Here is a 23,278-nt window from a genome sequence, read left to right as displayed (position 1 = left end):
CCAGGAATGCAGCAAGCCCTGGGACTGCCCAGGTCAGCGGCTACACCTCTGCTGCTCCACGTTACACTACCAGAGCCTTTTGCAACCTAATGCCAGAAGTCTACCAGACATCGCTGCACCTGCCACTGCTCCCTGTGGTCCAGGACACCCCGTGCTTCACCCCAACATCCGAGGAGATAACACCCCCCCAATTTTAACCACACCTGGGACTAAAAAATTCCTGCTTGGACTGGAAGACATAGGGACCAAAGATACTGAATTAGAAGAAAAATTGGTTTTACGTTCATCTTTAAATAATTGGCTGTTTAAAGGAGCAAAATCAACCTGGCTTGGGTTTAATTCTGTTCAAAAATCTAACTTTCAGCAATAAAAAGAGACACAAGTCATTTGTCTCAGTGCAGTTATACTACTGATCTCCCCAGGCTTACAAGTTTCAGTCCCACCACAGCAGTAACAACATTCTGCCTAAACATACCCCTTCCGAAAAGGCTCACGATGCCCACTCAGGCACACAGAAGGAAGCGGTTATGCAGCCCTGCCATCGCTTCACTGCAGAGTGAGCCTCTGAGTCCGCAGGACCACAGAAGCACTGGTTAGAAGCCACCTCTGGAGACCTGTAGTCTACCCTCCCACTCCAAGTGGGATTAGGAGAGCTCTTTAGAGGGCAACCTGTGCTGCAGGTGGAAGTCTGGGGATTTCAGAGTTTCAGGACGTCCTTGGATAGAGGGGGAAGCTTGAATGGGTTTAAACATAAAATTTAAAAGGGACAAACAATAGCACTGGGTGAGCTGTATGGTGATGCAAATAAAATAAGCATAATTTCATGCAACAAAACACAAGCAATTAACGGCTCCTTCACATCTTTACTGAACTTCCCATCACAAAAGTCTTAAAGCACAGAGCTGGGGGGTCTAAGGTGTTAGTTACACCGCAATTACTCACTCCAGTCCCTGGCACACAGTTTGCTGCCACGTGCTCAGCACGGTTTGACAGCATACAGCACCACTGCAGGAGAAGGGAAAGACACAACCAAAGGGCTCCAGGTCTCCCAGTGCCCCAGCTCAGGTGGTGGCTGTTCCCACACTGGGACCCAGTGCAGAGGAAGCAACAGGGAGGGAAAAGGGTGCGGACAAGACCTCTGCTTGGCACACAAGCCTGGCACACCTTCATTCCTACCAGCCTCCTCTCCCTTCCCTTCTCCCAACTCCACACACAGACCCAGAGATCAGCAAACTGACAGCCAGCTCAGCACCAGACCAGCCAGGGGTGCTCAGCTCCCAGCTGGCCCTTGAGCCCACATCCCCCCCAGGACCAGTCCCGCCATCACCTCTGCTTGTGCCTTGGAGCCACAGCCATAGGACCAAGCGGGAAGGGATCACGGGCCAGCAGAGTGGCCAGCAGCGATGACAAAATTACCAGTGGGGAGAGAAAAGTAAAATTATTGTGGTTAGAAACCAAAGCCAAACTCTTCAGCTCAGGGCACTGCTGTGGCAGCCTCCCCCGGTCCTGCGGCAGGGAGAGGACACTCACGGCTGCAGCTGAAGAAGTGAGTGTTACCATGGGTGAAGACATGGTTGCACAGATGCTGCCCACTCCCCCCCCTGCTTTATCCCAGGAAAAGGAATAACGACTGTCATGGTCCTGAGCTCAACCAGCGCAGGGAGCTGATTCACCGCTTTGCAAGGAAATGCCTCTCGCTTGGCCAGTCTATCCCTGAGCAGGCTTAATCCTGGCCTCTCCACAGTAACGATAAGCCTCTCGTAAAACAAGATAAACAGCCGTGTCTGAGCGAAGAAAAGCCCTTGGCCACTAACACTGTCAAGTGCACTCGCCATCATTCCCACAGCCAAGGGTGACACTGCACGAGTCACTCTCCAGTGATTCCCAACCACATTTAAAACCCACAGCGGATGGACACGAGCCCAGAGAGCTGGCAATGGCAAAGGTTCTGAATGTCACCGTGCCACAGCCGCCGAGACAGCACCGCAAGACCAGCATGTGCAGCTGTGCAGGGCCAGCAAGCCCAGTGAGCACAGGAACTAATAATCATAGAATGATTTAGGCTGGAAAAGTTCTTTAAGATCATCAAGTCCAACCCTTAACCCAGCACTGCCCTGCCCACCACTAAACCATGTCCCCAGGTACCACATCTACCAGTTTTTTAAACACCTCCAGGGATGGTGATTCCACCACCTCCCTAGACAGCCTGTTCCAATGCTCGACAACCCTTTCAGTGCAGAATTTTTTCCTAATATCTGATCTAAACCTCCCCTGGTGCAACTTGAGGCTGTTTCCTCTTGTCCTGTCGCTTGTTACCTGGGGGAAGAGACCGACCCCCCCCTGCCTACAGCCCCTGTCAGGGAGCTGCAGAGAGCCAGAAGGTCCCCCCTGAGCCCCCTCCCCTCCAGGCTGAACACCCCCAGTTCCCTCAGCTGCTCCCCATCAGACTTGTGCTCCACACCCTTCCCCAGCTCTGTTGCCTGTCTCCGGACACGCTCCAGCACCTCAACGTCCCCCTTGAAGCAAGGGGCCCGAAACTGAACACAGGATTCGAGATGCAGCCTCACCAATGCTAAGTACAGAGGGACGATCACTGCCCTGGTCCTGCTGGCCACACTGTTTCGGATACTAGCCAGGTTGCTGTTGGCCTTATACACATCACCATCCAGTTGCCTCCAGCTACTTGCTCCTCAGGATGCAAATATCTGGCTCATCCACAGCTGCACCAGTTGTGCCACAGCTACAAAACTACCAATACTCACAACTAAAGTTCCTAACAACTGACTCACCTTGATGCACATTCCTGCAGTAAAATATTCACTCCTCTTAAAAAAAAAAAGTCCAACTTATTTCCTGCAGCATATGAAATACAAACAGCTCAACCAAACAAAAAAGGGAAGATGTGCTGGCTGTTAAGATACCCACCAATGCTGCAGTAAGTCTTATTCTGCACAGAAAGGAAAAAACAAAAGCAGGTTTTGCAGGAAGAACAGATTGATCTTGCAAGAACAGACTGAATTTTTCTGCTGAACAAGCACATCAGCCCAATTACAACAGCAGTCAGCAAGAGAAAAATAAAGCAAAAACCCCAAAATCCTTAATTCTGCAGAGCAGTCAGATAACCAGAAGAGCTCATCAAAACCTCTGATGAAATGGGAGCTGGGAAATGCTGTGCAGGGGCACAGGGATGCTCCCAGGAACGAGGCCATATCTGCAGGGACACACATCACCCCAGCACTGCCCAGGTTCAGCAGCACAAAGTCTTGCTCCTGATTACCCTGCTGTGGGAAATAAAACCCAGGGACGATTCCCATCTCCAGCATTAAACTGTCTGATAAAAACAAACCCCAGGGTACCAGAACCGCATCCCCCTCTCCTGGTAGAAACTAAGAAACACTGCCAGCAAGTCTGACGTGGCTCAGGCCATCTGGATTTCAGGGCCAGGTGACCTGTGCATGGTGCTGGAGATCCCAAACAGACCTTCTGGATCCCTGTAAGCACCGCTTCCAGAGAGCGAGGCCAGCCGCACGCAGCCTGCCGCCCCTTCCCTTCCCTCCCCTTCCTTGCTGCAGGCGGCAGCACAAGGCAGATACACCAGCTCCTCGCTGGCCTGCCAAGGTGGAAAAAAAAGGATCCAATTTGGTAAACTTGTTAATTGAACTGCACAGCCCTGACCTAGACCCATCTACCTCTAGGATTCATAGGTTCACCTCCTCCTTGCTGCGATGCTCTCAAGCAAGAGGCAACCACAGTCTGGGCAAGTCCCCCCCCAGTTACATCTGGGTGGCTGCTACAGTGCTGGCTGGGTGCTGACACCCTCTGCTCAGCTGCAGACGTGAGCGTGGCTGGTGGAAACCACAGTTGGACCAAGCTCACGTGGCCCCTGGGTCACCAGAGTTTCCTCTCGCTCCTTCCATCACTGCTCAGCCCCGTCAGCAGAGTCTGATGTGGCAGAAAAGCTCTGCACTGTGACCTCGCCACTGCTGGTTTTGCTTTTATTTGCAAATTGTTACTCCCCTGCCCGCACCACCCCACCTCTTTGCTGGCAGGTTTAGGTCAAGGCTGTGTGGACACTTGCCACAATTTATGCAAGTGTCTCTCTGACCACAGCTGGGTTTTTTCTGGCTTCCTGTTTTTTATTAAGATTATTTTTCAACGGTGCTGTTATATTTTATAAAGAAGGAGGGGAAACAGATCTGAACCTTTGTAAATAAATAAAACGGAGTGTAAACTTAGGAAAAAGCACAGGATGTCAGTGTAAGACGTGCTGCGGGAGGAGAACAGCACCACATCCAGCCATGGACCCCATCCTTCACACACCCACGGGGTGACCAGGGAATACCACCAGCATCTCCTGGGCTCCAAAAATCACGGATGCTGGGTTTTTCTGGGCTTCTTCCACACTAGCCATCCACTCTGCTGCCAGATCCCACCTCCCTCCTGCGCCACACGTGGCACAGCTGGGATGGGGCCCCTCGCCAGCCCAAGGCCTGCCCTCACATCTGGAAGTGATCTGAGGGATCACCCGGGCGCTCCCAGTTGGGCAGCAACACAAACCCTCTGCCCCCAGCCTCGCCAGGGTCCTCACCCCCGCCGGCACCGAGCAGTTGTACCCCGGGCACCGTACGGTGACAGCCAAGAGGGAAAATCCCATGTCCCAGCCACCGTATGGTGACAGCCAAGAGGGCAAGTTCAATGTCATGGCCCCAATGTGCTTGCACAGCCCCTGCCCGCCCCCCACACACACACACCTCTCCCACCCCACCTGCCCCCCCACCTCCCTGCCTGCTCCCCTTCCCCGCCAGCCCCCCCAACTCCCTGCCTGCCCCCCCCGCCTCCCCGCTGGCCGACACCAACCCCCCAGCAAAGCACGGTGCCGCCGCACGGGATGCCTGCGCCGCCCCCCCCCCCCCCCGGGTTAAGCACAGCCCCCGTCTCCGCACCGGCAGGATGCCGCGGGGGGGCAGCCCGGCCCCGGCGCGCCCCGTCGGGTATAAGCCACCCCCGGGTGTTTTTTTTAAGCAGCAATATTTTGGGCACCGAACAGCGGGAGGGCCGCGCTGGGCACCCCGCCCTGTGCCCCCCCTCCCCGCGGCCGCCCCCCGCGCTGAAGGAGGGGGCGCAGCAAGGCCCCCGGCCCCGCTCACCTTCCGCCTCCCAGCGCTCCAGCGCGGCGGCGCCGCTGCGGCGGGCGCTGCCCAGCAGCCGGGCGGGCAGCGGCTCCATCCGCCCGTCCAGGTGCTCCGGCGGGCCCCGGGCCCCGGCCGCCGCCGCCAGCCGGCAGTGCTCGCCCAGCCCCGGCGGCAGCGCTGCCAGCAGCGCCCGGCGCTGCTCGGGGCCCAGCTCGGGCCAGAAGCGCAGCAGGTGGCTCTGCCCGCACCGCGCCAGCCGTGCCCGCACCTCCTCGGGCGGCCCCATGGCGCAGCTGCCGCCGCCTCTGCCCGCCGGCACCGGGCGGCACCGGGCGGGGTCACGGCACGCCGGGCCCGCCTCCCGCAGCACCTCCCGCCGGGGCCACGTCCGCTTCCCCCCGGGCGGCTCCTTCCCGGGGCCCGCGCTGCCAGGGGCGCGGCCTGCGCCCCCCGCCCGGCCCCAAGGCCGAGGTCACAGCCCCGCCAGCGGGAGAGACGCGTTTGGCTGCTGGGGGGTGTCTGATGGGGACCCCGAGGCTGTTGGCGCTGGGACCTGTGTAGGTGGGGAAGCCGCGCGCCCCGTCTTCCGCCCACATGTGCGAATGCATCGGAAAGCTCCCGGGGTTGTTGCAGCGGGCGGGCAGCTTGGGGGGTCCCACCGCACGCCGGCCATGATGCCCGCTGCAGGGTCAGACCCCCTGGCTCCAACATCGGGGAGATCCCACCTCATGCCAGCCTTGATGGCCGCTGCAGGGTCAGATCCCCTGGCTCCAACATCCAGCTCCTCACCAGAGACGCGACACGGGCAGCGGTGAAGTGACAAGATGCGAAGACCCAAAGGCTGAGCCAGTCCCCAGGAGCCAGAAGGCAGGCAGGGGGGCAGCCAGCCCTGTGGCCCATGCTGTGGTCACAGGCTGCCGAGAGCAGGGACAGTGACATGTCCCATGCACCTGCCTGCGAGCCACTGGTATGTTCGGTTCCCTCGTGACGCTGGCCAGCTTGGCACTGACTCCCCATCGCAGCCATCAGCTGCCCCTGTGGCTCCAGCCTGCTGTCGGGGCAGGAGGAGGTGAGGAGAGGGACAGACACAGCCACCTCCCCGTGTGTGACTGCAGTCAGGGGCACTGGACCCCCACAGATGTGACATCGGGTCAGGAGGAGTCCCTGATAGTTGGCCCAAGCTTCTGTTTCACACTCCATTTCCCGTTTAATGTGACTCGACATAGCCCCTGCTTGATGTTTCAAATACTCCTCACCCCGCTCCCATTTACACAAAATCCCTCCCTGCTATGGATGAATTCCCTGCCTGCCTGGCATGGGAATGGGTGCAGGTCCTTTCACACACGTGGTGCCTGCACAACCATCGACCCTTGTTCATCAGAAAAGGCTCTGTCAGATCCGACTGACAAATCCAGCCCTGCCTTTTCCTGCAGGACCCGTTTAGCCCCTGCTGCCTGACCTTGAAGGAACTCCAGCACATAGCCATGGGATCTCATAGCTATGGGATCTGTAGCTGTGGGATCTCAGTTATCATGCTGATGTTGGTGAATGTGATCCCACCCCCCAACTCCAGCCATCCACCAGAACAGGTTTGTCTTGCTGCACAGAGTCCCCTGGGGTTAATTCCACAACCCGTTGCACCTGTGTGGGTAGGAATTTTCTTCTGTAAAGCAATAAAACCACTGGCAGGTTGGATCAGATATACCAGGGAGGACAACCTGAGAGAGCAGGAAGGAGGTGCGCTTGGGCCAAATGAAAAGCAAACATGCAGGTGGAACAGGAAAATCGTCATTAAAAAAGCTCCAGCACTGGGAAAACAGAGAGCAAGCACTGTTCCATTGGGGTAAGATATTCTACCAGGAGAGAGGCAGAGCTTCTTAATTTTAATGCCCTGCTTCAGGCTTCAGTATATAGGTATCCACTAATACATTGCCCAAAGAAATGCAGTTTTACAGTCGTTCCCTGAATAAGATGAAAGGCTGAGTAGTTTATGGCATGACTTACTACACACTGCCCTTAGCCGCTCCTGGGACAGCTGGCTTTGTCGGCAGCAACGGAGTGGAGTTTATGATAGGACAGAGCAATTGCTAGATGGATTCCAATCAGAGGCCTTGCAGCATCTATCACGCTTCCATTTCAACCTCAGACCATTCCCCATGTTTAAACTCATTGTGCTGAGACCCCATCAGCTGAAAGGGCAGGAGGGTGAGACCAGACACATGTGACTGCCATTTCCTACAACACAAATCCTTGCTTTGTGGCCCCAGGCATGTTGCAGGGCAAGCAAACGAAACCACCACCCTCCTGGACAGCTTATTTTAGCTTCCCACTCGCTGCCCTCCCATGCCTCGTGACAGCCTGCGAGCCGCCAGGCAGCCACCAGACTTCCTGCTCACTGGCCCTCGGAGGGAAAAACAGCCGGGAGGAAAGAAAAATGACTGTGGGAAGTGCCGTCCCCCTCCAAAGCAAACAGAGCATGTCCTCAAGAGGCTGTGTAAGCAGCAAGGTGGAAAACACATGGCATCTCGGAGCTGGGAAGATCAAACAAGATAGCCCTCCCGCAAGGGAAAATCTGCTGCGTCTCCGTGACCGCACTCCCCTTGCTGTTTTTATCTTTTCCCCAGAGGTTTCCTGGGCACACATGCATTTCTGGGTCGTCACTTTGGTACCCTGCTGGAAGTGATTCCCTGCACCCCCTCTGCTTTGGGGCTGAAAGAAGAGGTCAACACCAGTTGTACTTAATGAATCGGACAGTAACAGGGAGAACCAGAACCTGGCATCTGGACGGTTGTTTGCACAGCTCCTGGACTGATTTTAACCAAGCCCTGACCTGGGTATGCTCTTGGAATCTGTGCTGGCTGGGGAGCAACCCACTTTGGATGCAGCACTGTTTTGCTTGGCAGTGCAATAGGTAGAGGTGGGCTGTGCTGTTGCTAGCTGGTCTGCATGCCAGGCAGCAGCACGCATGCTCTGAGCCCACAGACACGCATCTGGTCCCCCAGCAGACCTTGCTTTCCCCCACAGCAGCAGAGGCTCACAGCATCCGCCTAAACACTGTCATCAGGGGACAACCTCATGGCCACAATCACCATGTGTCTTCTGCAGAGTCAGGATTTACATATAAACACCTAAGTGCTGCTGAAGTCAGCATAGGGCTTAATCTACTGCCACTATTGCCCAGCATCACCCATTGATGGTCACTGGCACGTAGGAAGGTGCCCTGGTCTCCACCATCAGCACCCTGTTCCCTCAGCTCTCTGCTGGGGTTTGGTGTGGCTGCTGTGACCTCTCCTTCCAGGCCTGGCAACATTGGTCGGTGGGACGTGCTGGCATGCCACCAGCCTTCCAGGGGACATCAGGCACCCTGTGCCCTCCCCGGGGAGGGGCAGTGGTCAGTTGCATCCCACCACACTAGAGCAGTGTCACCGCCAGTGCCTGCAGGCCAGCCTTGAGGGACAGTTGGGCCAGGTTTAAATGGCAGCTGGTGCTTCCCTGTGGCTTGGAGGAAGGAGAACTGAATTAAAAAATTAAAAAACCCCAAAGATGGCTCTGTCAATCAGAAGAGCCTGGGCTGGCCCCAAGATAAATGATGCAGTGGGAGGAAAAAAAAAAAAACAAACCCAAACCAAAAAGCATTTTCCAGGAGTTTCAAAATCTTCCTAACTTCGTTCACCCAGGAGGATAAAAACATCGGCCTGCCTCATGGCTGCCTCTTGAGGGCACTTTGGGATGGAAAATGCAGTAAGGCCAGAGCTGCACTGGGAAGTTGTGCCCCAGCGCCCTGTTGCCAGAGAAGAAAGCTCCACGTGGAGGAGCGAGAGTAATTTGTCTGAACCACCACACACAGCCAGTGCCAGGGACTGTTCCTCCTGTCTATGGATTGCTTTCCTGGTGGGATAGACCTGGTGGGCAGGGAAATCGGGCGAGTGACCTGAAGGTCATTTTGAATTCTTCCTGTTATTCCTGGCTGTTCCAGCAAGCCCAGAGAGGTGGGAGGAACCTAGAGAAAAACTCACTTTCCTGCAGACGTAGCATTTGCTGAGAAAAACAGCCCATGTGCTGGTGCCCACAGAGCTGAGCAGGATCACATTCACTGCCTTCTTTCTAGAGCAGAAAGGGGAGGGATGATGCACCGCGGTGTTCTTTCTCCCTGTATCCTGCACAGGTGTGAACCTGTTCAGCCAAACTCAGCAAAGATCTCAGAACTGGTAGGACAGGTTTGGGAGACAGATTAAAAAAAAAACGGGTTGAAGAAAAGAACAGCCCAGCCATAGCCCAGAGGAGACCAGCCAGAGCAGGTCCTTGATAGAAGGTGGCACAGTGAGGGTCTCCAGAGGCTGCTGTGATTTACCTGGCAGCCTAGCTCTGACAGGACTGAGAAACTCCATGGAGCAGTGGCAAGAATGGGCTGAGAAGCCAGGAGTAGGACCAAGGTGTTGAAGGCAAACGAGATGGAGCCCAGCCCAGTCAGGGAAGCTGATGGTGAGGGGAGTACAGCAAGGGCCATGTGGATGGGAGAGCTTGAGGGCCAAACATCATTCCCCCTTTCCCTTTGAAGCCAGCTCAGAGCCAAGAGAAATCACCCCTGGCACACGGCACAGGGAGATGCCTGTGGCACAGGCAGCCTTGCAACCTAAGCACACAGACAGTGGCTAATCATATTTTCTGGCTGTCATGCTTCTCCGGCAGGCTCGCTCCCTGATGCTCCTTATCTCAGCATCGTGAGCATCAAACCAGGATGGGGGCTCTGTGGTGCCAGCACGTGGCAGCCCAGAGCCCCTCAAACGAGTCGTGGTGCCTGTGACACGGGAATCCTGACACTACGTCTTTGCAATCTGCTTTGTTGCAACGCACTGTCTGACAGGGAGTTTGCAGAGGAGGGAAGCGCCTTTCACCAGGGATAACGCGCTGTAGGATCTAACAATCACCACAAATTTCGGTGTAGAGAAACCCATTCTCTTAGCAATGCCAGTTCATACTAAGCTTGTCAGAGATACGATCTGAATCCTGTTTCTCTCACATTAGTCAACACTGATACATTTTTTTCCTCCTTTCTCCATGCCCATGGTTCCTTTGGGCCCCTGCCCCAGCTCCTGCTGGCTGGTGGCCACTGGTGCTGCACCAGCCACAGCAACTGGGATACCTGGACTCAAATCCCATGGCAAGCACCTGCTTCCCCTGTGGCACCGGCAAGTCAAGCCCACAGGACCTCGGGCCTCTCCGTGCATCCCTCTCCCGTGGGGATGGTGCCGAGGTGAGAAGCAGGACCAACGCTTGGCTGTGTTTGCGGAGCAGGCAGCGGGAGCCAACACCGTGCTCAGGGGCTTTTTGTTCCTGTTCACTCATCACGTTTGCTCTGGAGTCTTCAGGGGTGTAGAGTATCGTCCGGTACCTCTGCTTAAAAATAGAGCCGGTTTCCTTTCTGCAAGGTTACGGTGTCTTCGAGGTGCAAACACCCGACTGCCCGAAGCTCCGTTAGCACCGGCAGCAAAGCACCCATCGCGCCGGGGGGCAGGCAGCGGTACCCCAAGTTGTGCCGGCCGATCAAGCGATCCGCAGCCGCGGGAGCCGTGAGGCTCTGCCGAGCGGGTGGGCACCGGCGGGCACGCCGGCCCCGGGCGGGTGGCGGAGCCGCTGCGGCGGGCGCGGGGCGGGAGGGGGCGGCGCCTCCCGGGGCCCCGCTCCGCCGGTAGGAGCGGGGCGGGCGCCGCCTGGAACTCAAACCTCCGTCCTCCCCCTCAGCCAATGGCCAGCGCGACCGCCGCCGTCAGCCAATGAAGGCGCGGGATCTCCCGCCACCAACCAATAGGAGCGCGGGGGCCGGAGCGGCGAGTAACGCTCGGGAGCGGCGGCGGCGGCGGCGGCGATGGCCCCGGAGCGCGGCGACCGGTCGCTCCCCGCCGGGACCGAGGGTCTTCCCCGGGCTTTCCTGCAGAGCCTGCGAACTCTCTTCGATATCCTGGATGACCGGCGGCGGGGCTACGTGCACCTACGGGAGATCGAGTCCCGCTGGCGGGGAGCGGAAGCCCGGGAGCTGCCCGCCGGGGTGATGGAGGGGTTGCGGCGGGCGGCACCGGCCAGCGGGTACCTCACCTTCGAGCGGTTCGTCCTGGGGCTGCGCGCTGCCCTGCCCGGTGCCGACGCCCCGGCGGAGAGCGGCGGTGGGCGGCGGAGCGCGGAGAAGCCGCCGAGCCCGCGCTGTGCTGAGGAGCGGCGCGGGAAGAGCAGCGGGCAGGGGGACCCGGGGCCCAGCCAGCCCCGCGGCCGGGGTGAGCGGCGGGGCCGGGCCGGGAGGGACGTGCCCGGCTGGGTGCGGGTAGCCGTGGGGTGCGGGCAGCCCCGAGGTGCGGACAACCCCAGGGTGCGGGCAGCCCCGAGGTGCGGACACCCCCGAGGCCGGGGACTGCAGTTCAGCGGGGCGGGGGGGGGACCCGGCGGCTCGCAGCGGTCCCCGGGCGGTGCGGACCTGTCCCCCCCCCCGGACTGAAGCCCGCAGGCAGGGTGGAAAACCCCGCAGAAATGACCGCTGTCCCTAATTGCGGCTGGGGGTGGCTTTGATCCCAGCTGCGGGTAAACTGGGATGGAGAGCGTGCTGCCCGTCTCAGCTTGTGCTGCCCTTCGCATCTCTCCCCGTGTGGGTGCTGGTCTGTTTATAGCGGTGACAAGAAGAATTAAGGGCTTTGCCGTAACGTGGCCGTGGTTGTCCCCTGGCACAGTCTGTCGGTGACCTTCCTCGGGGGTGGCTAATGCGGCTGCTCCTCTCGCAGAGGCCCGGGGTCTCGGGGTGCCAGGCAGCTTCGCCAGAGCGGGATCTGTGATCAGGGAGCAGTGTGTGCTTGGGTGGGCTCCGTGCTGCGGGTGTGCAAAAAAAAAAAAAAAGGGAAAACCGGATCCAACTTTTTTCATTTAGCTAGTTCCATAGCGCTATTTACAAGAATAAATAATGAAGCAATAATTAAATGGGAAAGCAGCATCAGGTAGATGTGCTTTGCTGTCTCAAAGCGCTGTTTAGGCAGCCAGGCTCTGCAGAGCTCACTGGCAGGTCCCTGTGGATTCTGCCTCTCCCTTGGGATGTGGGATCTCTGTGCTGGGTCTGCCACCCCTGGGTGGCACACTGACCTGGGCAAGGGGGAGGCTACTTCACTGGCATCTCCGTTTGTTGCTACTTGGTAGGAGATGTTATAAGGCAACCAGGCTTCTGGACTTACCTGGTGTAGGTAATGCTTCTTTATTTAGACTTGTGAAGTGCCTTGACATCTAAGAACACAAAGGTCTGGTGAGGAGCTGATGTTTTGTTACTGCAATACTTAAGCACAGTGACTCCCTCTATCTTGGGAAAGCTGGGCTGGTTTGCCTTCCCTTCCCAGTCCCTTCTTCTGCTGGGTGGAGAAGAAACTTTAACCGTGGCTGAGGTTCTCTGCTTTCCTTTTTGCCTCCAGACCAATCGCTGGAGCTTCACCTGGGGGAATATTATTAAGCAGGCAGGTTCTTCTATCGTCGAGAGAGTAAATCTGGAAAAACCTGAAAAAAATCCTGCTTGGTAAATCAACAGCAAAGGGAAAGCTCTGCCCTGGAAAGGAGCAAGCAGATGGCTACAGCAGCTTTCTGGTTGCTGAGGATCTTTTCATTACAGACTGATGTTAAAGTGATGTCTGGAGCCTGCAGGCAGGGTTAGTGCCTCAACCCTTGCTGCCAGCTTCCAGCAGTGCAGGGCTGTATTTGGGCAAAAGGCCTGAATTTCAGGTTGATTCAGCAGCTTAATGAATGTTATAACTCAGAGTTACTCTCCCTTCTAGCTCCAGATCCTGCAGAGCTGCCCAGCGCTCCCTTCCACCGCAGAGCTTTCCCAGGGTGTGGTTGAACGGGTAGATGTTCTTAGCTGGCTGCGAGGGAGATGGGCACTGCCATGGCAGGACATGGCTCTTCCTCACAGTGGACAAATGTGCTGGATGCTGAGAGCTGCCCACAGGTCCAAGAAGCCCCATCTCCATTAAGATTATATCATTTGGGCTTGAGGCTGCTCTGAGCCTCCAGCTGCATGAGGTGGCTTCTGTAGGAACCCAACCAAGCACAGCAAGATAGTGTATCGGTGCCCTTTGGCTGCAAAGAGTCTGAGGAAACTCCCTGTCTGTGTTTTGGGGCAAGGAGGTGCTCACCAGATGCCACCCTAGCTCTGCTTTCCAGTCCAGGGGACATCTGCATGCTTCAGAGGTGATTTGGATGCGAATCATGGCAAGGTGGGAGAGGTTGGGGCCAGGTGATCCTCCTGCGCGTGCAGGGGCGCAGTGAGCCAGCAGGACAGCAATTCTGTCCCGTTTTCCCTGCTAACCTCCATTAGCATAGGGGCAGAAGTGTTTCTGAAGAAGTCCCTGCCTAGTGTCATCTTCCAGCTCCTCAGAAGCTCTCCCCAGCCTGGCAGTGCTGGGACAGCCCACAAGCCACTGCTGCGCACCAGCCACGGTCCCTGGGGAGCCAGCAGCATCTGCCGGCTGCGAGGATGGTGAGGCTGATCTTGGAGAAGTCACTGGGCAGGGAAGTCACCATGATGGCTTCCCTACCAGTGGTGCCTAGGTGGCCTGTCACAGCAGCATCCAAGCGTCTCAGTACTGGGGGGTCTCTACCCTTGTGGTTCCCCTGTGAGCTGAGACCTGGGGAATTTAAGACACAGAGTAGAAAGTGCCTTGCCCAGGAGGTCTGTAGTGGCCCTGGGCACTGCCTCCTCCCCAGCACAGCTCTTGCTTTTGCTGCTGGGGTGGCCTGGCTCTAGCAGCTGCCTGGAGAGCGGCTGAGCCCTGGCAGGGAGGAGGAGGTGGTGGTTTGTAGGTAGCTGTTGTTGTCTGGGCCATTGCCAGGGACAGGTATGTAATGTGTGAAATGACCCTGAGGTGTTTGCTCCATCCTGGCGCTTGCTCTGGCGAATGCTGGGCTCATGTCCTGCAGGAGTAGAGAGGCGTTGGGAGGGAAAAGGCCATCCCATATCTCATGGCAGGATCTCTTCCACCTCTGGTGAGCTGGTCCTGCTCTTTGCCTAAGAACTAATCCTAGCTAACTGGCAGGGACCCTGTTTTAGCCACTACATTGTCAGCTCAGGTGCACAGAGCTCTGTTGTTTGACCAGGAAACACCTTATCACAGGTTCAGCTCAGCTCAACCTGGCACTTCCAAGTAACAGCAGTGAAAACGTTTTAAACGTGTTTCTACCCTTTCAGAGGTGCTCCTGGTTTTGCTTTGGGATTCTGCCTATTGAAGCTACCCTTGGTTTTGGGGCTGTTCCTCAGCTTCCCAAGCAGGATGTGCTCCAGGTCTGCCAGGAGAACACGTGCGTGGTTGCACTGGTTTTGCTGGGTTCCTCCTGGGTAGATATGGGTATATGAAACTGCTGGCGGTTGGCAAAACAGATGAATGGATGATATCGAAGACTTTGTGTTTATTGACATGCTGGAGACCTGTCTGCGCCAGAGCAGTTGCTAGTAGAAGAAGCAGGATGCCATGATGGACCAGAAGGAGGATTTTTTCCATGCCATGGTGGCTTCTTTCTCCAGTGACACAAAGTGACAGGCTGAAGGAGGTGCTGTGCAGTGTTGCCTGCTGCCCCCTGAGCCCAAGTCCAGCTCCTGTTGCTGAACTGGTGTAAACGTGGCAGCACAGGCAGTCCTAGTATGGTGCAGCTCTGTCAGACCTCATTGCCTTCAAGGTGAAGGGTGGCTCTGGTGGCCCCAGCTGCCCTCTTGCTCCATATCCCTCTTCCACCGTATCCCTCTTCCACCACGTCCATGTGCTTGGCTGAGGAGACTTGTGGAGCAGTGGGCAGCAATGCGGTGGCCTGGGCAATGCTGTGCTCCCTGTCCCGGCACTTACAGCCCTCGGTGCCGGCATAACACGGAACATGCTAGACCTGTGCCAGGCAGCTCTGGCGCCTGGGAGCCGGCGTGTGCCCAACCCGTGGGAGAAGGATGTGGCGATGGGTGGGGGCGCCTGGCAGATACGTGGGGAGCGGTCCCAAGGAGGAGATGTTTTCCCCGGCTGCCTCGCTGCCTGCCTTTGCTTGCCTACCTCCCTGCTGCTCTCGTTTGAAACCCAGGTTGGGAAAGAAACTCTCGAGGAAACCTGTGTGCGGGGAGGGGGGGGGGTGAACTGTAAGGGCGAGGGGGTGAGCATGAGGCAGGGTCTGCTGGGGACTCAGCAGGAGACCGGGGCAAGGGAGGCACAGCAGGCTTGCTGCCCAGGCACACCTGGGGAGGGTGCTAGCTGCACCCTTAGCTGCCCCAGCATCATGGTGCTGCTCTGCCAGCTTGGCCAGGAGCAGGGATCTGATCTGACTTGGCCGTGGCCACGGGGCTGTGTTTCTGGCGAGTGTGCGAGGGCGGACGTGCAGGGCTTGTCCCGACTTTCCTGCAGGTACCCAGCCAATACCTGCTTCGGCATAGGGGCAGCGCAGACAGGAGGTGTCTGATCCAGCCTAAAACCTGCCAGAATGAACTTAATCTGCAAAAATAGGTTATGTGTGGATTTGCACCACGTCATGTGTTTGTAGTAGATCAGTCTTTTGCACGGTAGGATGTTGGGATTGTAATAAAATACTGGAAAACCTACAACCTGATTTAGACGATGGACACGGGGTCTTGCGGGGGGGACACGTGCATGGCCAAGCCCATCACCAAGCAGGAGCTGCCTTCAGGAGGAGTCAGATTCTTGGCAGAGCCTTGTGCGACCTGAGTGGGAGCCAGGGGTCCCATGAGGACAGGATGAGGGTAGGCAATATCACTAATGGTTTAGTTGCCTGTGCCAGGACTGAAACAGCACTGCCTGGAAGCTGCCTGCTTTGTGCAGAATATGACCACTGAGGTCTGTTGCCAGCCTGGTGCAGCCAAGGAAGTTGTTGGTGAAGCCCATCCTGCCCGTACAAAGATGCAAGCACGTGCTCGGGCCAGTGCTTTGCTCAATTTCTCCCTCCTGCCACATCTGTTTGCAAGACCACCCTGCAGATAGTCCTATAAAAGTGCCCGTGAGGAGTTTTTTGTTGCAGGTGGCAGGTGGCCTCATGCTTTCCTCTGTTACAGGTGGTGATGCTAAGGCTGCTGTGCAGTCCCAGGGAGATGGCAGCCATCCAGGGGCTGGGGACACTCGGAGGCATCAGAGGGGACGTGCAGAACACCGGAGACACACCATCACCAACGGTGTGGACTTCAGCACGGTAAGGGGATAGCCCTGCCATGGGCTCCAGTAAAGGGTCCCGTGGACCCTGGGGGAAGGTGGATTGCAGGGGTCCCGCACCGCTGACACCAGCTCCGTTTGGGCTGTGGCTCCCTGCTGCCCACTCTGCACGTGAGAGCCGTGGGGTGTCGGGCAGATCCTGGTATTTTGGGTACAAAGCTCTGTTGATGTACATGGAGGTCCTGCCGTTACTTCTGAGGTGCTTTCTGTCCCGAATTGTGCTAGACAAGCAGGGGGCATGTGTTCTGCCTGCCCCCAGAGTGGGGTCAGCCCATGGAGCTGGCATTGGACCGCACGGATGCCTTTGCTGTGGGCAAAAACTTGGGCAGGGAAAGGCAAACGTGTAGCTGCAGGAGCAGGTGGGTCTCTGGGTCTTTCAAGCACCCCAGCGAAGGTCAGGTCTGCTCTGTGCTGGCAAGTGGGGGTGCTGAGCTGTTCCCCCTACCAGATGTTCTCTGTAGGTCAGAGCTCAAGCATGCTGATTCCCCTGGCTCCTGAGAGACCTTTTGCCAGAAATGCAGAGAAATCAGCACTGAATTTAGCCGGGCAGCCCAGAATGGAGGGATCTGCTCTGAGCGGAGAGGCTTGGATTAGATTGCCTGGATGAAGAGATCTGCACTGCTCCAAGTGGGATGGAGGAGCTGCCTGGGCATGTTGCCCACAAGCTCAAGCTAAATTTTCCTGGGAAGAGAGCCAGGACCAAGCCTGCAGGATGAGTGATCGGTGGGATGAGCTCTGGCTGGTGTCAGAGCTGTTGCTGAGGCTGTGACCGGCAGTGCGGGTGGCTTCGATTGCAGCCTGGCGCTGGCCTTGGGGGACATAACATGACCTGGTGCCTGCCCTGGGGAGGGGGGCAGCTGTGCACGCGTGGTTTGCTGGGCTTGCAGCCATACAAGGGGTAGGGGTGCTGGTGGGCTGAGGGCTTGTCTGCTGGCAAGGAGTAATAAATGTGCCTGTGGGTGTCTGGGGATGAGTGTCTCTGGCTCTCAGGGTTTTGGTGGCTGGGAGCTGCTCTTTCAGGGAGGGGAAGGTCCCTCCTTCCCTGTCAAGGCTCATAACCCACGTGTGCAGCTCCAGGCTTGAGCCCATCACTACCATGAGCTCAGGGTCCTGCCTGGTACTGGTGAGGAGGGGCTGGTGGCCAATGTGTCTCACCAAGAGCTGGGGTCTGTTCCCAGCTCCACCACAATTACTCTTCCTCTGGGCTTGTGTTGCCCTTGCCTCTGTTTTCCCAAGTTGTGGGGGCAGCGGGAAGGAGGTCCTCTGCCTTTCTTATCCGCTCCCCAGTGTACCCAAGTGCTGCACTGCCTTTCTTATCCTACTCTCCCAGAGAAAGGGTATCTGTCCCTGTCCCCCAGGTGAGGACCCTTCCCTGGCACCCTGGCAGGAGCCTTAGTACCTGGCAGGTACTAATCTCACTTCTGAGCGTACAGAGACGGTTGGAGCAGGTCTGAGTCCAGCAAGGACTGAATCCCTGCAGAGTGGTGCTGCCACCATCCAGCCCCAAACCTCCCCCACCCCCACCCCTCCCCACCCCCCATGCTGGGAGATTGTTGGGCCTCCGAAGAGACAAGCTGTGATTAAGCTAATTTGCCTAAAGCCCCGGAGGGGGATGGGAACACTGGTATCCATCCTGCATCCTGACGGGTTCATCCTGAACAGCAAAGCAGAGGCATGGGGGCTGTGCTGCAGCCTCAGGACCCTTTGTGCCACCAGAGCTGGTGTCTGCTCAGCTGGCGTTTTTCAGCCAGTCCATCATTGATCAGCCTATTTCCCCATGGCCACAGGGGGTGGCTGGGATGAGACCTGTGAGAGGCCGAGCACTTTCATTTGTAGGCAGCCCAGGGTACAGCACTGTTCCCTCCCCTTCTATCCGGGGTAGCACCAGCCAAGTCCAGTCTTCCTGTCCCAGAAGCCGCCTCTGCCCCCAGAGCATCCCATCCTTAGTGAGGTGCCATCTGTCCCTGCATCTGGCATAGTTGGTGATGTTCCACTGCTCTGTGGGATCCTGCCTCTTCCTCCAGACGCCGTGCTGGCCAGCAAACCTGGTGGGACCAGGGCAGGCCGGGCAGTCACGGGCTGCAGCCCGAGCTGGGTGGGGGTCCTTGCCATGTACAGCACCTTCTTCATGCCCCTCAGCAACAGCCTGCATAGCACCAAGGCTCTGCGCTTCTTCCTGTGGGTATGTCCCCTTTGCTCTGTCTGTCCATCCAAGCGTGTTGCGGGAGGGGGTTCATGTTGCAAACAGCATTTCTAGGAGCAGCGGGAGCAAGGGCAACCCTGGCATAAAGAGTGGCTGGTGTGGGGTGGCTGGGAGGTTTGGGGGCTTGCAGTGGGGATGGGGAAGTGCTGGTGGCCTGAAGAAGGTCTTGATGTCCCTGGGGCCGGGGATCTGTTCAGGGTCGCTTCTAGGCTGAATCACCCCCCTCCAGATGCTCTCCAAAACAGCAGGAGAGGTTCCTGAGCATCCAGCAGCTTCTGGGGGATCCAAGTCCCACTGGTGCCTGGAGGAGGCTCTCCTGGAGCTCAGTGTGTGTCTTGGGTGGCGGAGGCCAGGCTGTGTTGCAGCAGGGAAGGCAGTGGCAGCAAGGCAGGCAGCTCCCCCATGCTCCCCGCATGGAGACAGTGGGGCAGGAGCTGGAGGAGCAGGCTGGCACAGCTCGGGACAAGTAGCGTGGGAGCCTGGGGCTCACTGGGTGAGGGCTGATGAAGGGCTTGCTGCACCAGTCACTCTGTTCTCCAGGGATGTCCCTTCTCATGCCCCCTCTGTGATTGCCGGCGGCAGTGCAGTGCTGAGGGACAGCAGGAGAAGGTGGCAGCCGAGCAGGGGACCCCATGTCTCCTGGGGTGCAGACCACTGCTCCCGCTCCGCTGTGATGGAGGGGCTGAGCCCCCTGCCCTGCAGTGGCCTTGGCATTGCCACAACCTGGCACAGGGTCCTGCTCTGTGTGTCCCAGGGGGGTGGTCTGGGGGCAGGAGCCCTGGGCAGCCTTGTAGCAGCTTTCCAGGTGCATAAAGGTCCCTGTAGTCCTCTCCGGTGGTGCTGGTGCTTGAACCTGAAAGACTGGCAGAGACACTCAGCAGAAAGGTATGCTGTGGTCTGCTCAGCTCAGAGATGCCTTAGGGGGTGAAGCAGAGGGGGGAGTGGAGTGCTGGGGAAACAAGGCTGCAGGTTTTCCCCTGGCTTCCAGTCTGCACATTTAGCTTGGCTGCTCAGTGAAAGCCGTGTGTGTCTGTGCTGCTGGCTGATGCTCACTGCCGTGGGGAGATGTGCGGAGCAGCTGCAGGCCCTGCTCTTGCTGCTTCCCTGGATAAATACAAGGTGGGGAAGCCTGCTGCCGCAGCGGGGAGCAGGAGAGTAGAGGTGGCCTGAGTGTCCTTCACCCGTTTGAGTTGTTCTCCCAAACTGGAGAACTCTTTCTCCAAAGCAGCATCAGTCAGCAGCCATCAACCCACTCCTCCGCAGCTTTTCATGGGGAGAGGGGCTGAGGCCCCTGCCCAAATCCATATTCCTCCATGCCTCATGAAGAAACCAGCTCCTAGGGCTTGACAAGGCGTTGATGAGAAGGGGGTAACATCTCTGCATGCTCTGTCCTGCAGCTGAAGCACATGAAGGAGCTGGAACAGGAGAAGGATTTCCTGCTGCAGGGTCTGGAGCTGGTGGAGCGTGCCCGGGAGTGGTACCACCAGCACATCCAGTTCATGCAGGAACGCCAGAGGCTCCTGGGGAAGAACAAAACCAGTGCTGTGAGTCTGGGGCTTGTTCTTGGGGTGCCCGTCTGCTTGGGAGGGTCTGGAGCTGCTCTGTGGGTTTGGAGAACGGGGCTGGGACTTGGCTGGACCTGGAGCTGGCCCCATGGTAACCCCCAGCCTCTTCTTCCTCCTCATCCCCCAGGACTTTGTCTCTGAGGGCAGCCAGAGCCACCTGGGGCGCCTGGTCCCCAAGCTGCAGGAGGTGAACCGCTGCCTGGGTGACCTCCTTTCCACCACTAGCAAGGTGAGAGCAGCAGATCAGCACCTTGTGGTTGTTTGCGTGACCTTGGCACCCATCCTGTCCCCCTCCTCATTCTGGTGTCTGGGCTGACATCAGAGCTGCCAGAGTTTCCCTGGGCCCTGGGGAGGTGACTTGGCTTTGTGGGCAAGATAGGGGATGGGGAACAGCCAGGACAGCACAGCTGGTCCTGAGCTGGGCTGGAGGATGCTCAAGGCATTTGCCTGGCTAAAGAAGATACCCAAAAAGGTGGAGCCATTGTCAAGTGAATAAGGAAGCCATCCTGCTGAGATGCTGAGTCAGCCCTCTCAGAGCTGTCTGTCTCACTGGGCTCCTGGCAGGAGCTGGGCACACTGGCAGGACTGCTTCCCACCTGTGCCCACCTTGCTGCAGACCCTGTGATGGCCTGTGCTGGGATCTTAATCCTGCGCTGGGCTTCACTCAGTTCCCTGTGTGCCACAGAAACAGCTCCTGGCCTTGGAGAAAGGCTGAGGAGGGCCACTGGAAAGGAGGCTGGATGTCTCATCCCTTCCCTTCATCTTCTCTGCAGCCAGCAAACCCTTCAGCTCTGAGCAGGCTGGTGCCCCTGGCGTCCCCAGCCTCAGCAGGCTCCCAGCAAGCCATCAACATGCTGAAGGAGCAAAACCGGCTTCTCACCAAGGTGAGTAGGGGTATGGGGGGAAGAGGGGGGGCGGGATGGGGATGGGAAAGAAATACGAGGCAGTGAAAGGTGTTTCTTCAGCTTGGCCAACCGTGGTCATCCCAGAGAAGGGTGTGTGGGCTGCACCTGGAGACCCTCTGTCATGCAGCTGTGTGCAGCTGTTTGCTGGATGAGGGTCCGTGGGCAGGGACGGGGTCTCCCTGCCCGAGAAAGGCAGGTCTGCCACGGGAGGGTGCAGACTTACAGCTGGGGTCTGTGAGCAGGGCTGCTGGGGAAGGGGCACTTCTGATGCCCCTGCCAGGGCTGGGCTCACTGCTGGGGTTCACATCCCAGCACCCACAGGGCAGCAAATGCCAGCGTTTTCCTCCTCTGTCCCGTGCAGGAGGTGACTGACAAGAGCGAACGCATCACCCAGTTGGAGCAGGAGAAATCTGCGCTGATCAAGCAGCTCTTTGAGGCTCGTGCCCACAATAACCATGAAACGAGCCAGCTGGACTCCACCTTCATCTAGCGCCCGTCTCTCCGCTCCCCAGCCTCGAGCTTTCCCAGGGGTTTCGTGGGACTCTTGCTCAAAACCCATTGCACCCGTTGCTCCAGGTGTCATATCTTGAGGTCTGGAGCCACAGGTGGCATCTCTGCAGGAGGAAGCCAGGAACGAATATCCCTGGTCCCACCTGGGGAGCATCCTCGCACTGCTCTGCTGCTGGGCTTTCCAGCCATGCTGCTCTCAAGCTGCTCCTTTTTCTGGCTCTAAACAGACTGCAGGGACTGTACCCCAGCCCCGTGACCCCCACTGTGCTGGGGGAGATGGCTGCTGCCCATGCTGCCCGCACAGGAGGGAGCTGCTGTGCCCTTGGCCTGACTTAGGCGGAGTTTTGGCTGCTCTCAAAAAACCATAATGCATCTTAAACATTCAGCTGGCATCTCCAGGCAAGCCTGGCTGTTGAAGGGTGGCCCGTCCCCTGCTTGTCCTGCTGTTGGAAGACAAGATTGAAAATCCACTGAGGCAAGCCTGGCCCCTCTCTGCTGCCTGAGTTCTGCCTGCCAGTGACATTATACTGGGCCAGAGCAGCGGCCGAGCTGGTGCTCCTCCTGGCATAACCCTTCTTTCCAGTTTGCAGTAGTGATGCCATAGTCACTGTTTACACGTCTGCAGGCTCCTGTAGTTAATGAGCCACAGACCCAAACGAGGTAGCCCATACCTCTGAGCTGCTGTTTCAGGCTGTTTGCAGGTTGAGGCAGACACCTCAAGGCAAATCCCTTTATTTGGCTTGACCTGGCAGATGTTTCCCTATGACTGCCAGGCTTACATTTTTTTCACGATAACTTTAAAATGAGACGTGATGTCCTACAGCATGAGGATGCTAACACAAGCCTGACTTCACGGAAGGGCTTTAGGACAAGGCTTTGTATTTAACTGAACGTGGGTGATGGAGTGGAGGCTGCTGGGCTCTTTCCTTTGCACATCTCCAAGTGGAGAAGTGGCAGCTTTGTCTGTCCTGGTGGTGGATGCGGGCTCCCCAGGGTGATATCCTGAACGTGAACTGCACCCCTCTCCAGGTCTCTTACAGGGGTGGTGGTCTTAAGTGTGGGTCCTGCTAGACTGGTGCATCTTAGGATACCTCCTCCTTCCCACCCAGCTCAGTGATGACGCTTGAGCTGAACAATGTCTTCCACTATGGCTTGGTACTTGGTATTTATGGTACTTTCATAGGAAATCTTTGTGAACCCCCACGTAGCACAGGCCTGGCTCTCCGTAGCTCCAAGACCAGGAGCTACTTTCTCTCCAGGGTTCTTTGATGCTCTGACTCTCCTGGCACGATGCTGGGATGCAATGCACAGAGCTGGGCAGAAGGTGCTGTACCTACCCTGTCCTGGGCTGGGCACCACAGAAACCAATTCCTTCCTCACTCCTGTTTTTATCTGTCCAGTGCTGTCCCACCCAGCTCCTCTCTTTGAGGCTGATCTTGACCTGAAGCTCACTGCAAGGCATGAATCCTTGCTCTACCCCTGCGCCTGCTGCCCTGTGCTGGAGTGGGGATCAGCAGAGTGCTAGGGAGAGGGAGGAGGAAGAGGAGCAAGGCCAGGGCTAGTTGTGTCCCCTATCTCAGGAGTAGGGTGTTAGTTGTCCCCTGGGCATCGGTGCCTGCCACCTCTTTCATGATGCCATGTCTGGTGTCCAGTGCCTGTTTTGCCTGAGGTTTAAATTAAAAGCGACCCTCTTTATGAGGAGGGTCACCTGTCTGTAGGGATAATAAAGTGGGGTGAACCATTTAATTTA

General features: G+C 57.4%; 2 protein-coding genes across 2 annotated transcripts in view; one reads left to right on the top strand and one right to left on the bottom strand.

The window, feature by feature from the left end:
* UAP1L1 (UDP-N-acetylglucosamine pyrophosphorylase 1 like 1) overlaps positions 1-5,450 on the bottom strand; it is a 17,394-nt gene extending 11,944 nt beyond the window's left edge. Inside the window, exon 1 of the mRNA XM_037400273.1 lies at positions 5,148-5,450. Coding sequence (XP_037256170.1) covers positions 5,148-5,418 — 271 coding nt within the window. The 5' untranslated portion in view covers positions 5,419-5,450. The remainder of the gene's footprint in view (positions 1-5,147) is intronic.
* On the top strand, positions 5,417-23,278 carry SAPCD2 (suppressor APC domain containing 2). The gene is given in 8 exon segments (XM_037400141.1): positions 5,417-5,820; positions 10,826-10,879; positions 10,881-11,401; positions 16,192-16,325; positions 19,946-20,092; positions 20,241-20,342; positions 20,887-20,997; positions 21,380-23,278. Coding segments are annotated over 8 exon segments (1,602 nt in total). The 3' UTR covers positions 21,509-23,278.

Source organism: Falco rusticolus, chromosome 9 (assembly GCF_015220075.1).
Source record: "Falco rusticolus isolate bFalRus1 chromosome 9, bFalRus1.pri, whole genome shotgun sequence".
Taxonomy (NCBI): domain Eukaryota; kingdom Metazoa; phylum Chordata; class Aves; order Falconiformes; family Falconidae; genus Falco; species Falco rusticolus.
Note: the sequence above shows the minus strand (reverse complement) of the source record. Positions and strands in the feature narration are given on the sequence as shown.